The sequence below is a fragment of the Indicator indicator genome, chromosome 4, assembly GCF_027791375.1.
Source record: "Indicator indicator isolate 239-I01 chromosome 4, UM_Iind_1.1, whole genome shotgun sequence".
Classification (NCBI taxonomy): domain Eukaryota; kingdom Metazoa; phylum Chordata; class Aves; order Piciformes; family Indicatoridae; genus Indicator; species Indicator indicator.
Window position 1 is genome coordinate 30,366,543 of NC_072013.1, and position 15,809 is coordinate 30,382,351.

The 15,809-nt window shown below is 41.9% G+C and overlaps 1 protein-coding gene across 3 annotated transcripts in view; it reads right to left on the reverse strand.

Annotated features, from left to right (window-relative positions):
• The window catches only part of ARID4A (AT-rich interaction domain 4A), a 45,748-nt gene extending 38,629 nt beyond the window's left edge, over positions 1-7,119 (reverse strand). For all 3 annotated transcript variants that reach the window (XM_054400821.1, XM_054400820.1, XM_054400819.1), the window contains exons 1-4: positions 7,054-7,119; positions 5,702-5,812; positions 3,138-3,203; positions 2,105-2,195 (exon numbers count right to left, since the gene is read on the reverse strand). In XM_054400821.1, the coding sequence (XP_054256796.1) occupies positions 2,105-2,195; positions 3,138-3,203; positions 5,702-5,812; positions 7,054-7,059 (274 nt within the window). In that variant the 5' untranslated portion in view covers positions 7,060-7,119. The remainder of the gene's footprint in view (positions 1-2,104; positions 2,196-3,137; positions 3,204-5,701; positions 5,813-7,053) is intronic.
• Between the last annotated feature and the right edge of the window lie 8,690 nt (positions 7,120-15,809).

Here is a 15,809-nt window from a genome sequence, read left to right on the forward strand (position 1 = left end):
TACGTGAACACCACTAACAGACAGGAGATACTTTTAAAACAGACAAACTGAGCATCACTGTGGCTCTTTCATTATGTTGATGGTAAAGCAGCCTAATACAGCAGCCTCAACATTATTTCTACTGGTTTGTCTTAATGAACAAAGCAAAGTTGTTTCAGATGACTTTTCTTCTTTAGATTCCTGTCATAAGCAGAACCTGATTTGCAAAAGTGAGCATAATTACTTTTAACTAGACAGGCACAGTTTGTTTTGGTGAATTTTTTAATTATATTTGTACTTAATACTTTGAAAGTATTTGTATGTACTACTGTTTTCCTTATCTGAATCAGTCTACTTTCAGATCACAGAGAAAGACGCTACGTAACAGAGCAAATAAATAGTGTAGGAAAATCATCAGTGAAACACAAGCTTTCCCTTGCACTTTCCATCTCAAGCCTGACCACATTCAGGAAAAAATTCTAGAAATCTGAAGGCTATTTAATCCATTTCCTTCTCAACTGTTTAGCTTTGACTGAATCAGTCACTGAGACTGCTGAGTATTGCAGCCCATCACTTACCAAAAACAAACAAGTTCAACTCTGCTTCACAACACCACAAACAAAAAAAGGACACAATGAAAGCAGCAGGCAAAAGATAAAGCTTATTTTTCTCACCTTGGTGTTTCTGTGCTCAACTTAAACCATCTCAATTTTAAAAATAAAATACTACTTTTCTATATGACACAAACCTGTTACAATCTGTTTGCAAATATTACCTGTGTTTTCAGTACCACTAAGTACTCCACCACATACAACTCCTAAGTATGTTGGTAAAAATCTAAATACCTTTCTAACTTATTACAATTGTACTGTCATAGGTGTGTATATTCTACATGCCATATACCAGTACTGCATGTTAACTTATCATACCATAACCTAAATATCCCACACATGACAAGTTCCACATTTTTACTAGCAATCTTAATAGATTTCTATGTGAAGAACATGGATGTACTTTCCCTACTCTGCCTGTCAAAAAATACTATAATTAGCCCATTGGTTCACATTTCTGTGAACCTGCATTTTAATAAATATAGAAAGTAAAAACTACAGCATGGATGCTTTACCTCTTCTATTACTGGGGAGAGTTCAACAACCTGTTAATTCTAAACAATCCACTAATACAGGGCAGAGCATGTATTCACTTTTCAAATGATCAAGCAACGATTATTGTCAGAAGGGTAATGCTCAAAAGAAGAAAAACAAACAACCCCCCCAAACAACAAAAAACAAAACCCCCCAAACAGAAATCAAACCCCCCAAACAAAAACAAACTAACCAACCCACAAAACAAAGCAAAAAACCCAAATCACAAAACAACAAAAATCCCAGACAAAACTCACCCCCAAAACAGGGGATTTAAATTTCACCTGTCAAATGTTAAGTTAAATGTTTATCAATTGATAGTTTAAAGCCTTTTTAAGCACTGAAGCACAAGTATGTTGGGCTTGGTTTATTGGTCCAGATTCAAAGAGAAACCATGAAATGAGGAGTGCAAGACTGTGCTTCTATCTTTTCTGTATCAGAATGGTGAACCTCGAAGTCAGTGTCAAGCATGAAGGCCTTCATGAAGCATGCCACATCATAGTACTGAACACAGGTAGATGTTACATTTTCTGCACTTCAAAGTAACCCTGCCTTTCCTCATCATCTTCTGTTGTTTCATGAAAACACTATCCTCAACTCTTCACAAAACAGAGGACTGACTTCAGGATGCATAGTGGTACTACCTGAGTTTTTCTTGTGTGCGAGACTGCATATAGGGTTCAAAGAAGGCTTGCCTTTCAGTCAGGGCCACAGCTTTTCAAGCTAGAAGGCTTCTGTCTTAAAATCTGCAAAATTTAGCCTGAATTACAGTCAGTGAAACTGACATCAGTTGCGCCCTACAATCACCTGTGCAACAGCCTCCCTGAACAACAAATAATTATTACCCTATTTTAAATAGAAATAGAAACAAGACCTTTTCCTCAAAAAACTCCCCTCCAAAATCTCAGATCTTGAAGTACAAGATACAATCACTTACATTATTACCTACAGACCACAAATGAAAGCATGTGGCTACTCACCTACAGTATACCAACTAGCATCTGTCAATTTGCTGATAACAGCTTCTTGAAAGGATCCATCAGGCATTTTTGTTTCAACCATTGCACCAACCTGCAAAAAAGAACATTCCAAAGTTAAATGTAATCTCAGACACATATATTGGGGGAAAAATACACATAAAAATTAATTCTTCCAGCAAGCTAGATTTATTCTTTTTAAAAGACTCAGTTTAGCTAAATATTACTTTGTAAAATGCAGTTACTTAGATGGTAAGTACAAAGGTCCTTAAATGTGAAAGCTGAACTGCAAGGAGACAGTAAAACAGTAAGAAACTCAAAATATCCAATTTCAGCATGACTTACAGCATCATAAGAAATAATAGAAGGCTAATTGGAAATAAACATTTAAAGTAATTACTACTTTGTTACTGATATGCATGAAATTACTACTACTTCTGGCAGTATATTGTTATACCATCAGAACTTCAGTAGCAGACTACAACATGCATTGGTGTTCCTGCAGCAGCTACAGAGAAAAGACAAACACAAAAAAGATTCTCTCCTCTAAAAGGCTTTATTTGCATTCAGTGGTTTAATAATGCAGTAAAATATTTTAGCAGACAACTGTTACAGATCATAGAAATACAAATCACTATGTATTTTTATATAAAATACATCCAATATTTTAAAAGGCAGTTAGAGCAACTGTATTTATTACTGTTCAACAGGCTTGAACCTTCAACTTCATAATTAAGTTCTCAATTACTTACAAGTTTCAAAGTTTCATTACTTTTAAGAAGTTCTGTATCTTATAAAACTATAAAAAAATCACTGTGTTTAAAACTGCTTATGTATACTATATGTAGAACCGTAAACAACCTCTAAAATCTACAAAAGTTAAGATTAATTACTCAGAATCAAGCTGATCTAAAGCAGTGAACTTCTGCTTATGAAAATTCTGTAAAACAGGTGCCCACCTAAACAGTATCAAAACACAGAATTTTACAAATCAATTATGTGATTTCAAAACCGAAAAGGCGTGCAATATACATACTCTTAGAGGTCCTTTCACTTGGTCATCTTGCACTAACTGAGTAGAATTATCCCCCTTCAAGACCACCTGAAACATATTAATGAAATTTTTAATATGCATCTTGCTTTCAATAGCTCACAAAAACAAATGAATCTGTATTTACAATAATCATCATCATTTGGAAAACAAAACCTTTATCAGTCAAATGGATTCAAACATCATTGAACACGAAGCACTTGGCATACATGGTTACACTGACAGGAAACCCCAACTATCCCACTTAATATTTAATCTGAAACATTGTAATTAAAAAACAGGGCACATCAAACATCAGCCGTTCCAAGGCAAAGAAACTATGCTTTGATGTGAGTTTGGATATTGATGTAAGCCAGGGCATACCTAGGACTGGGCTTCCTGATGAGAAGATTAAGCAGTTTTTTTTACCTCTCTTTTTTACTTCAACTGTAGCACTTTATTGACAACAAAGAGTACTAAATCATAACCAAAATAAAAAACTCTTTATTACACATACATCAAAACATCACCAAAGTGACCACAACAGCATCATTTCTGTCACCTTCAGCAAAATAAAGTTTTTATGGTAAAGATGTGAATCACTGCAAGTGTAATGAAAATAAGTACGGGTTTCAGGGTAAGTAAACTACGCTTCTTTCTTTAAAATCCTACGCCTGAGATGGTCATGCTGATGACACAGAGTGAGTGTAAGCCTATGCAATTTGAATCCCTGAGTTTGCAGAGACTCCATTTAGAAACAAGAGTATTTAGATCTCCACACAACTGCTTCACTGCTGGTTGTTACAGCATCTGAGGGGTTTTAATGAAAAACATCAAAAATTCCTATTTCTTTAAAGGAATTAAAAGTTCCAGGAGTTTCCTTTCCCATCTATAAAGACTTACAAGTTTTCCAGCTCCTTCAGTTATTCCACAATCAGAGTCTACAGTGCAGTTGTATTTATAAATACAGCACTAGTGGCATGCTCCAACAGGGCTGGGATTAGCACACAGTCAGGCTAATAATGCACTTTACGCAGTTTTTATTCAACATTTTGTATCACCGTTGAGATGAATACAGGTTGTCCTGCTACTCAGGAAAAGATTACTGGACTTTTTGGACTCTCTGCGCTCCTGGCAAACATGCTAGGGTGTGCCTACATGCTCTTCATTACAGTATCATGCTTAGCTTGTTAGAACTTCAATTGTTCTAATTGAGATACAGTGACAGGAATTTCCACCAAATCAGTGACTTCAACTCTTACTTTGGAGAACTAAAACATGTGATGCTAATAAGAAAAAGAAACTCACGCCTACAAACATCATTCAACAACTAAATATCATTCATTAGACCAAAGATACCAATACAAAATCAAGGATGTCAGACCAGGAAGGACAGCATGCTGCTTCCTATGAAGCTTCTCATTAACACAGATTTCAAAGAGTATCACAAATTCTGTAAGTACTCATTAAGGGAAGACTTCGATATGTGTACTGTTAGGTTTGTTTCCACTGATGAAAAGCTCTCTGATAAAGAGATACGATGTATATGTGTAACTAACTGAAGAGGCTGATAGCTTGTTCTGCTTGATCTAAGTATTAAAGCACACAAAAACTTAAGATGCCTAGCTCTAAAAAGAAGCTTTCATCTCTATCTGTTGGGGGGTTATGGCTCACTAATGCCTTATTTACACATCCTGGACAGTAGACAAGAAAGTAGGAACTGAGAAGATTTTGACAAAGCAGAAAACCAATTTCTATATTTACTTTGGATTCTTATTTAACTATTTCCTTCTTGTTTTCCCATAGCTGCCTTTACAACAGGACTGCAACACCAAAATAACAACTTGCTTTTTTGGTTCTTTTGGCCTAAGACCTGTAAATATTAATGAAAAATATGTGCCAGCATTAAGCACATGTGGAAACTTAGCTACAGCCAGAGCACGCTGGTTTAGAAGCAGCAGCAAAATTCTCAAAATGTAACAAATGTTATCCTGAACATTCCTAAAGCCTAGTCTAAAGAACTAATTGCCTTTTTTTTTTTTTTGTTTGTTTTGATTTATTTTGGCATTGCCTCATAAGCTCCAAGCTCTAAAACTGAAAATGTCAGTTGGAATGAAATGGGAACTTTTCCTTCTGAAAAGGTTGTGTTTATTCCTTATTACTCATGTAAAGCCATAATCCTCTATTTATGACATTAAAACCGATTTCTGTGAAACTGATGCACTCACAAGGAGAAAACAACTGTGATCAGAAAGAACTAGCAAGAATAGATAATCTGAAAGCTCATTCTTGTTCCAGCACCCTCCTAGAAAGATTTAAAAACCCACCACCATTACTCCAGAAACAATCAAAACACGCCCCCCCCCTCCCCCCCCCAAACCCCACCAAAAAAAAAAACCCCAAACAACCCAAAACCAATCAAGAGCCACTTAAATATGAAAAACAACATTCAGGTGCTCTCTAAAATTAATACAGTGAGGTGACGATGAACATTTCTTAGTCTTCAGGACTGGGATATTCTCTGACAGTCTTTCAACACAGTAATACCAGCACCAACCACAGTATACTACCTTGACTTTCACAAGCCTTTTCACTGTCTTAATCTTTGCCTCACAGAAGGCACCACGGTACTTGGCACTGACATCAGTTCCCACTGTCAGGTAGGCAGGCTCATCCGCTGCCTGTTCAGAAACAAAAAATACAAAGTTTAGTTCTTCGTATTTATTTTTACAGCTACATCATTACATACCTAATTTTACAGCCAAACTTCTAAACCTACTGATCAACAGTGCCTGTACTTGGAATTGCAATCAGACTGTTCTTTAAAAGGAAGAAGAAAAAAAAAAAGAAACCAACAAACAACTTACAGGAAGTTTTGTTTTACTAGTGATGTTGACTACCTCACCTCTTATGTTTTGTCTGCCTAATTACTATCTCAGAACTATCTTTGAGAGTACTAGACTGGTATTTGGAATATCTTGTTATAAAAAGGAAAAGTAACTATTAATTCAAGTAATTTCTATACAACATACAAAAGAACGTATTTCAATGTTAAGAGTCAGTGAAGAATTGTACTTTTTTCAGCTATTAGTAATCCAAAGGCATGCGTATTTAAAACCTATCATATAAATATCATCCCCAATATTTACAATTAAATCTGTAACATTCTATAAATAAGATATTCCTTCCCTGTTGACTAAAAGGAGACCTCAAGAGAAATTTATTGTCATCTTTCACACAGCTGTTAATTAATATTTTTCTTTCTTGAAATGCCTTGATCAAAGCTTAATTGCTTCTGCATTTTAAAGAGAAAAATACCTCTCATCACATTTTTCTTCATCTGGACTTTTATTACTTGACATTTCACTTTGCTGTGCTTCTAAGCAAAGGATAAACAAGGATAAAACTACCCCACTGAACATGTCTAACCAGACAGGAAATCAGCACAGAATACAAAATAACTGTTTTTTCTTTGTCTTCCCCCCCCATCCGTTAAAATATTGTTATTATTTCTTCAACTCTGAAGGCAAAAAAATAAAAAAGTTTTTTTCTGTTTTGTAAATAATACAGCAATTGTTAAGCTTTTGTACTGAAAAAACCGGCACCAGCTAAGGCGGGACAAAAGCTGCGGTTTTGCAAACTTGCAATAGCAGCTGCTGATACAGGAAGCATTTAAAGACAGTAGCCCAAAGGACAACAACTCAAAGACGCTGTGAATTTTCATGCTACTACTGCAACATGATAAGAGCTTAAAGCTCACCCACACCTCAGCTGGAGAGCAGAAACAGGATTTACAGCATGTACCTAAGCCCTAGCCGGCGTGATCCTACAGTTGCTCAGCCGAGATGTGCGATTAAAAATGAAATCAGAGCAGCTACTGAGAGGGGAAAAGGAGCCGTTCCCCGCCCCGGAGCTAGCCTACCTTCATCTTTAAAGGTTATTTGAGGGATTCCAGCTCCCAAGACTTCTCTTCCTCGCCAGCACACGGGAAAACACTGCAAAACAAGAGGGGGAGGGAGAGGCTGAAGGCTCAAGCCGTGCGAGCGTGGGTCTCCCTGTGAGGGGGTGGTCGGGCTGCGGGGGGAGCCCAGCGCAGGCGGGCGGGAAGAAGGGAGGGAGCCGCCGTCCGTCCCAGCCCCGCCGGGCCGCGGAGGCAGCGGGGCCGCGGCCGCCGCCCGCCGCTTCCCGCCCGGCGGCCCCTCGGTGTGTCACGTCGCCATTGCTCCCGCTCCCCGCCTCAGGGCGGAGGGGCCGGGTCGCGCGTTCCACCCGGGAGGGAAACCCTCCGGCCCACACGGGCAGCTCCTCACTGGCTCTGAAGGGGGGGCAGCAGGGCCCGCCGCCGCCTTCTCCGCCCCTACCCGGCCCTCACAACTTTCTGCGGCCCATGGAGAGACGCGCTGCTGAGCCCCTCCTCCCCGTCCCCCTCACCCGCCGGTCGGCCGGGCGGACTTCTTGCTCCCGCTCCGCCGGACAACCGCCGCGGCCGGCCGTCCAAGCAATCCCCACGACGTCGCAGCCTTCGGCCCGGGGCAAACGAGGGGGAGAAGGAGGGGCTGCAGCGGGGGCAGGCCGGCGCTGCGCTGCTGAAGGGGGCTGAGGATGGAGGGAAGACGGCGCGGGCGGGTGGTCTCCACCGCCAAGCGCCGGGGCAGCCTCGGGAACGGCGACGAGGGGATGTGGCCAGGGGCGCTCGGAGGGCACACGGGGCGGAGTTTGGCGAGGAAGGGAGTCCCTGTCCCCGCCGAGAGAGGAGCGGCGAGCATCTCCCTTCCCTCACAAGGTAGAAGGACGCGCTGGTGCGGAGGAGGGAAGGGGGCGGGGGGGGAAAGGGGAGCTGCCGGCGCCGCTCCGCGCCCCCTCCCCCGGGACGGCGGCGGAGTTGCGGCTACCAAGGCTCCCGCCGCCTCCGCTACCTCCTACCTGGAAACTCGTTGCGAAGTGGGCAGCCCCGCGCTGCCCGACCCGGCCCCGCCGCTCTCCCAGCGCCGCGGCCCCCTCCGAGACGACGACAGCCCCGCGAGCGGCGGCGGCTGAGTGCGGCACCGCTCCACCCCCTCCAGCCCGGACTCGCACCGAATCACCAGCGACGAGCCCAATAACAAGCTGTTGAGCAGAATCTGTCCTGCCTGAACTCCCATTGGCCCCCTCGTGACGCCCCGGGGGCTCTGCCCCGCCCGGATTGGGCGCCGCGGACAGCACCCTCATTGGTCACAGGGTGGGCGACAGAGTGCATTGGCCAGCTATCGACGCAGGTAGAGCCATAGAGACTTTTGATTGGTTTTCCTTTGACGCGCCAGATGATTGGTAGAGGTTGAAGTGAAGTCAGCGTTCTCTCATGGATAATTGGTAGGAGTTGGATCCGGATGTAGCTTTAAGTACGTTGATTGGTCGCTTCGGGGAGCCAGGAAGAGGAACGGCGTGATGTGATTGGCGAGAGCTCTTTCTTGGAGACGCGGTGGGGCGGGGACGAGAGGGAGTGAGGGGGGCGGTGGAGGGGCGGAGACGGCGTTCTGCGGTGGCGGCAGCCCGGGGCACGTCAGGCGCATGCGCTGCGGTCAGGCTGCCGGCGCCATTTTGTGTGAGGCTCTGTCCCATTTTAGGCCGCGGGAGGAAGGGAGCGGGAGTGGCTGTTTCTTCTCTTGGAGGGCAGCTGTGGACAGCAACAACGAGCTTGGTGGGAAGTTTCCTTCGCGCTTCAGAAGAAGCCGCGTCTCATTTCTTTCTCGTCGGGTGGTGCTGGCGGCCGCGTCGCCCCCTCTCGCGCTCGGTGGCGTAGGAGGGGGCCTGGCCGAACCCGGAAGTGAAGCGGCAGCCATGGAGGGGCGGCAGCGGCGCCTCTGGCGGTACGCGGAAAAATCGCCTGCCGGGAGGATGCGGAGGAGTCTGTCGGCCAGTGGTCCGGTGAGGCGTGGACCTGCCCGCGGTCGTCTCCCGCTGCTCTCTTCGTGGAGTCCGTCGGAATCGAGCGGCGGTGCTGAAGTGGCCTGAGTGCCCCAGCAGAGACGCCGCCGGGGCTGCAGGTAGGGGCTGCAGGCGCCGCCTGTGCCGCTTTCCTGTCAAGTCGGTCTCTCAGCAGCTGGGGGCGGGACACGGGTGACTCCGCTTCCCTCGAGGAAGGCGTTGTAATGTCACCATTAGTTATCCCCTGCTGCCCATGACGCATTTGGGGTGAAGTCCGGGAGGGGGAACGTGACTATCTCTTGCTGCTCGGTCGTTTCAGTACATGGTGCTGGCAGTTGTGATGGGGGCCTCGTTTCCAGCCAGGCGACTGAGGTAGTTCTGCACCGGAAGACGCAGCGAGGACGGGGAAGACTAGCGTTGCGGGGGGCCAAGTGGTTGTCCGCGTGTGTCGGGGGCGATTGTGAGCCGGTCCTTCCCTAGCTGTGATGGCTGCTCTGAAGGCGCTGCTTTACAAAGCAGCGTTATCTGCACCTTTCAAGAGCCTGCTAAGGAGAATTTCCTCTTAGAGACTCGCTTTTACGCTACTGTAGGCTGATTGAAGCCTATAGTAAAATTATATTGTTAACGTCAATTTTAACATTTTTGCTTATATAAAATTTGCTCTGTTGTTGACTAATGCAAGTCCATTTTTATTCCACAAAGTAACGAGCATCTGTTTGACAGTGTTCACTCTTAGCTACAAGTCGTACCTCAGCTTTTATCTAACACAACAGCAGAGGGACCTGTTAGTAGTAAGAGATCCATTGTGCTAGTTTGACAGAAATGGATTGGTTAAGTCTAGTCTCCATATTAGTTCTGCTTTAAAGGTGGTGTTTTTTTGTTGTTTTGATTCTTACTAAACTCATGTTTTATAAAGTAGTGAGTAAAGGATTCTCTAGGGAGTTTAAGGAGTCAGAATTGCCTAACCTGGGGGAAGGGTAGCTTTTAGAGGTCTGATGTGTGAATCTGGGTCATAAATACAAATATTTTTGAGGATATCTATAAAATGTATATAGGTTTTTGAGGCATTTAATGGTAAGGGAATTTTGATTCTGTACTGTAGTTCTACTTTATGCAGCAAATAAACAAGAACAAATTATTTAGAATATATTAAATTTTGCCGAGATGTTAACAAAACTAAAAATTCGCTTTGATTGTGACTTCTGATCTCTCTGTAGAATGTATTGGCCAAATCATGACTTAGATTGTAAGCTCTTTTTGAGGCACAATTTGTATCTCTAGTACCATTCAATAAATAACATTTTGTGACAAAACTAACCAGTCTTGTTTCTGATTTCTAGCAGAAGACCCCTGGCTACCTGGATATATCTGTTACAGCCAGCATGATTAAGAAATGCATGGCACATCACTTACCTGTTGTGAGTAAAAGAACTCTATTCCTGCATAGCCAGTCAGCAGGAGAAGTGACTTGTTCTTTTATGGTATTTAAAGCAGCTAAAAGTGCCAAACTAGGCAGCTTCACAAAGAGCACAAATATTTTCACGCAACTTAGGGATGACGTCTAGTATAATGGAATGAAAAAGCTGTGCTTTTCGCAAGCCAGAGAAAGGGTCAGATTTGGGGTTAAAGTAACTTTTCATTGGAACGTGAATTTCAGGACTCATCTGTGCCAGTATACTGAAATTTTACATCCTAAATGTTTGTCAGTGTCAGCTATCCCTGAGACTTCAAGACAGATTGTTCATACTGGATCATTGCAGCTGTGTCCCATCCCCCAGCACAATCCCTTATAGGGAAACAGTTGAAATGAGTGGAAGAAATGAGCAACAGACTGCTGTGGTGAGCTGCTTTATCATAAGCTACTCTGTAAACTGTATAAAGTTAAGACTCTATCAACACTAGAAGCTCTAGAGTAAGACAATTGTAGTAAATCATTTTGGTATCTAATCTCTCTGAAGTAGACATGCTGTAGTTTGACGTGATTGTTCAAAGCAGCAGTACTTGTGCTACGTTGGCTCAGTACCAAAGTTCTTGTAGATGTAGTACCAGATTCCCCTAGGGATGGGGATTTTGGTCTTGGCTTGTGGACGTTAGCGTAGTGAAGCTTTGTAATTCAAAAACAGTAAACAAAAGCATCAAACCACTCTAAACATAATGCTAGTCTTGGGTGATATGTAATTCTAGAGTTTGGGTGATGGCTCTAAGGAAACTGGAAAAAAATAATGTACTTAAAAGTGGCTGGTGTACTGGTGTTGGAGTATACCAAATTTTTTCCCAAAGTCATCCACAGATGTTGCTCAGTACAAAAAAAGTAAGTATAGGAAATGTCTGTATCTCATAGTATTACTTATAACCAGAGCAAAGTAGCAGCCAAATAAAACTGGTGAATTTATCATGTGGCTTTGTTGAGTAGTAGGAAAAACAATGAGAGATTTCTGGGATAAATACGTAAGAGGTTTAAATCTGTTCAGTAGTTGCGTATTGTTCATGACATACTGCATTTACATGTAGATAAAGAAGTCAGAACATGCATAGTCACAGCTAAAATATTTTAGAAATAGTTAAAATACTGATTTGGATTCTCAGCTTCTTTGTATGTACTGAAATACTATGCTACTAGTGTCAGACTGCAGATGTTCAGGAGAATTCTATTTTATTTGTCTGCAATGTTGTGTTTTGGGGTTTTTTTGGGAGGGAGGATGAGTGGGTTGGTTGGTTGGTTCTTTTAACATTTTTCCTCTCGCTGTTTCTATTCCGTAAGTAAATAGGCAAAGTTTTTCCAGTGGTGGTTGAGCAAGCCTCGGCCTTGTGGTTCAGAACCTCTGCCTGTGTGGAACTGCTGTTTCTCTGTACAAGTGAAGGTCAGTTGTATGCTTTGCAGAAAGCTTTATTATCTAAGTGATTGCAGATTGCTCAGATGAGCATGGTTAAAACGTTGCAAAGTACTTAGTCTGCAGGTATAAACAAAAATATCCCAACGAATGTGAAGTTGACAACAGTAAGTTCTGTCAGCAATAGCTGGATTACAAAAAATGAAAAGTCAATCTTCCTTTCCTAGTCATGTAGTAAAACCTGTGCTTTGCTTTTAACTATCAGCAATAAGTTCTTTTATGTTTATTATTACTGTGTATGTGTGAAAGAAAACAAAACCACCTGGTGATACTAAATGCTTCCCTACAGTTTCCCCAGCTCTGGCACATTCCTGTCCCCATGTTCAGAAAATGGATATCTACTTAAGCATAACCATGCATGCTAATTTTCATCATTTCCTTGTGAATGTTGCTGCTTGAGAAGACACCAAATTTAGCCACTCTTGGCAAGCCTGAATCAGTGCATTATAGTCACTGAAGTTCAGCAGTGGTTTCTTGAATCTGGCATGGTCTGTTTTGCAGCAGTGCAGCATCTCTTCTGGATGTATATAATCATGAAAATGGACTGTGTAAATATTTGTGTGAGAAAAATTCCAGAATAGGAATTTCTGTCAGTTCTGCAGCTAACAATAATCCTCAATTTGTAGCTTCCTTTTCTATTAGCACTGGTAAAATGATGTTACATGCTCAGCATGTCAGAGTGGCTTCAGGAATTTCCAGGGAGTAGTCCCGTTTTTACTGAATAAACTATGTCCAGACTTTGTTGTGCTTTGTGGCTACAGATCTTAACTACAATCCCACGTGTTAGAAAATGTGTGCAGAAGTCAGCGATGCGTTAACTGATGTGTTATTAGCAGCCCAACAGCAAGGGAAGAGGTTTTAGTTCTCAACTGATGTCACTGCTGCGTTCCTTCTAGCCTGGTAACTGTGTGTGGGAGTTTTGGCATGCGTCATGCAATCTTTTCATTCCAAACATAAATGTTCCTGTTTTTTGAAGACCTGTTTGGTAATAGTGTGTTTGGACAGAAGAGCTGTGGTGTAAGAGACTATTTTTATTCTTTCTGGTATGTAATTTTCTGTTATGATAACTAACACATTTGTATCAAATGTTAACGTTAGCTAATTTAGCAACTATGGGAGAAGGGTGCCCATTGCTGGGGTTTACTTAGAATTGGTTTCTAAAGACAGTTTTTGTAGTTTGTCATGCTGGTAAATTACCTGAATACAGATGTTAAATTTGTTGCCTAGCCAAGGGATGCGATTAATTTATCAGTAGCAGTGTTGGTAGATTCTGGGTTTCCCTGGTTTCCAGAAGTAGTTTTGAGTGATCTGTTATGGCAAACCTGAAGTAGGAATCTTCATCACTTAGGCTGTTGCTAGTTTGTATCTTGAAAGGCTTTTTCTCCCCCTCTCCTTGATGAGACTTCTTGCAACAGAAGTATCCATGTGAAGAAGTACAAGAAGGAAATAAAGCAGTTTAAAACTATGTTCTCACATACACAGGCTTTTTCAGACACAGGTAAGCTGCCTGCTGAGTTTTTACTAAAATATGTTTCTGTACTTGCACAGATATAAAATTAGGGTTCTAATTCTAATGGTGAGTTCTAGTAAGTGGTCCACCTGCCAGCATAGGTGTCATTCAAGCTTGTCAGCACTGGTAAGCTGGTGATTAAAATACCAGATGCTTGCCAATGCAGGCTTTAGAGTAACATGATCTGACTGAACCAGGCCTGTAGATGCATGGGCCTTCCTTGTAACTGGTCTCCAGAAAGCCATGTGTGCCACTAATGGTATGCAGCCTAGCACAAAGGAATAAGCACTGCTTCAGCAAAGCATGACTGCTCAGCAAAAGCAGCATGTGAAGGCACTTTAGATGGTTACATGGCCTTTCTTTCTAGGGTTTTTGCTGTTCAAATTACTCCAGTCACTTAGGGTTAATTTACTTTTCAGCCTCAGCTAGCAAGACTGCAGTTGGTCAGTATTGATTCTCTTTTAAAAGTATTCATGATCTCAGTCTTTTGAATTAATTCTTTTTAGCTGTAAGTAGCTGCTGGTGGTGAGGATCTACAGTTTGCCCAGTGATTAAATTCTGGATTTTTTCCTACTTAGCCACCATTTTCAAAAGATACCTTTTATTTGTGTGTATTGTTGCCCGCAAGTATTACTACAGGCACAGGATATTACAAGTAGCTGACTTCCAGGTAGCCAATCACTGTGCAGTGCACACTAAACCTGTGAGTTAATTGCAAGATTGTACTGTATGTAGGAGTTTTGTACCTTCAGGGATATGCTTTCTCCTGCAGTGCTTCTGTGCAGTCCATCATCCCATTAGCTACAGCAATATGCTGAAACGAGCTGTGCTGTCACATCCAGAACTCTAGAAGCACAGAATACATGCCTTTTTTGGAGAGCTGAATTATTCTGGTTCAATGACAGATCTGTGGGAGTGATTTCCTCATTACAAGCATCACGACGGGGGACAAACTGGTATGAGCTGAAACAAGCATTTGGCTGAGGGAAGTAGTTGCTTGTTAAACTGACAAAAGAAACATGTTGAGCGATGTTTTGATTCTGCCTCCTAAAACAGCATTTCAGATTTGTTTCTATTCCTGATGCATATAGAAAACTATTTTGAGGGGAAAAAACAGCCTTTCAAGTGGTGTGCTCTGTAGACTGTAGAAATACCCAGAATTAGGGCTGAAATGGAGCTTTATGTAAGCATTCTGTTAAAGTCATTTAGTGCTTCCCTTGCTCTTGACACCTGTTAATGCAGTCTGATGTAATAGGTCTCTGTCCTTCCCTGAAATAATGAAATTAGCAGATTTCCTGCTTTTCTAAGAGTCCTGCAAACAAGATAAATTTCACTTCCAAAAACTTAGGCATCACTTGGGTGGGTTTCGGCTTTGTTTTTGTATGTGTGCATTTGGAACGTATAGGCTTCTGGGTGAATTTACTGTAATTGAATCTACTAATAACCTGCTGAAATTGGAATCTTACTTGCGTATCCAAAATGAATTAGTTAACCAAAGGATATCCAACTTTATGCAGCAGTAAAGTACCTCATGTTCTTTCTAAACTGTTACTTGGCTCATATTACCACATCACCTGAAATGGCATTTTCAGTGGGCAGTTCTTAACACTCTCTTTAGAGGAGACTTCAGAGGATTTTCCTGGTTTTCCTGTATCCAAATATATGCACTTGTTTGGATTATAAACTATGTGATGCTGCTGCCTGCTTTATTCTAGTTGTCCATTTTTGGTTGGCACAGCAACTTGAAAGAACTGTTTTTAAACAACCGTTTTAAGAGTCCTTTAATAGCAATGTACTGAGGATGAAAGAACAGTGCACAGTGGTTGCTTCCTGCATCTGGAAATAGACTTGGTTTGAGCTTGGCTGTAGATCCTGTGTTCTCAAACACTGGAATATATTTACTAGACAGATAGTAGTGCTACACTCTTACCTCTTCTACCACCTGTTCTCTGCAACTCTGTATTATAAGACCTAGTAAGTAGCAAGATCTTTTATGATGGAAAATCAGGAGCAGTTGATGTCTCAAAATAGCTCTCAGTTCTTAAGGAAAGTAATTTCCTTGCTGCATGCAACTTGAAAAACTGGTGGGTGGAAAAAAAACTAGTCTTGTCTTACAGGCATATGCAACTGAAGGAAGAAAATGAGGGGGAGAGAACAGTCTCTACTGTATTTTTGGTGCTAGCACAGTCTCCAAATTGTCGTGACAACTAACACTATTTTTCTCTTCAGAATCTTGACACTGTACCCTTTATTTTAAGGTCATGGTTGTCTTCCAGCTGATAAATGCTTAAGCTGCATTGTTGAATTAAATCATTTGTGTTCCCTTCTATGGTTATACTTTTATCTTGCAGAAGAGACTTTAAAAACAGCATA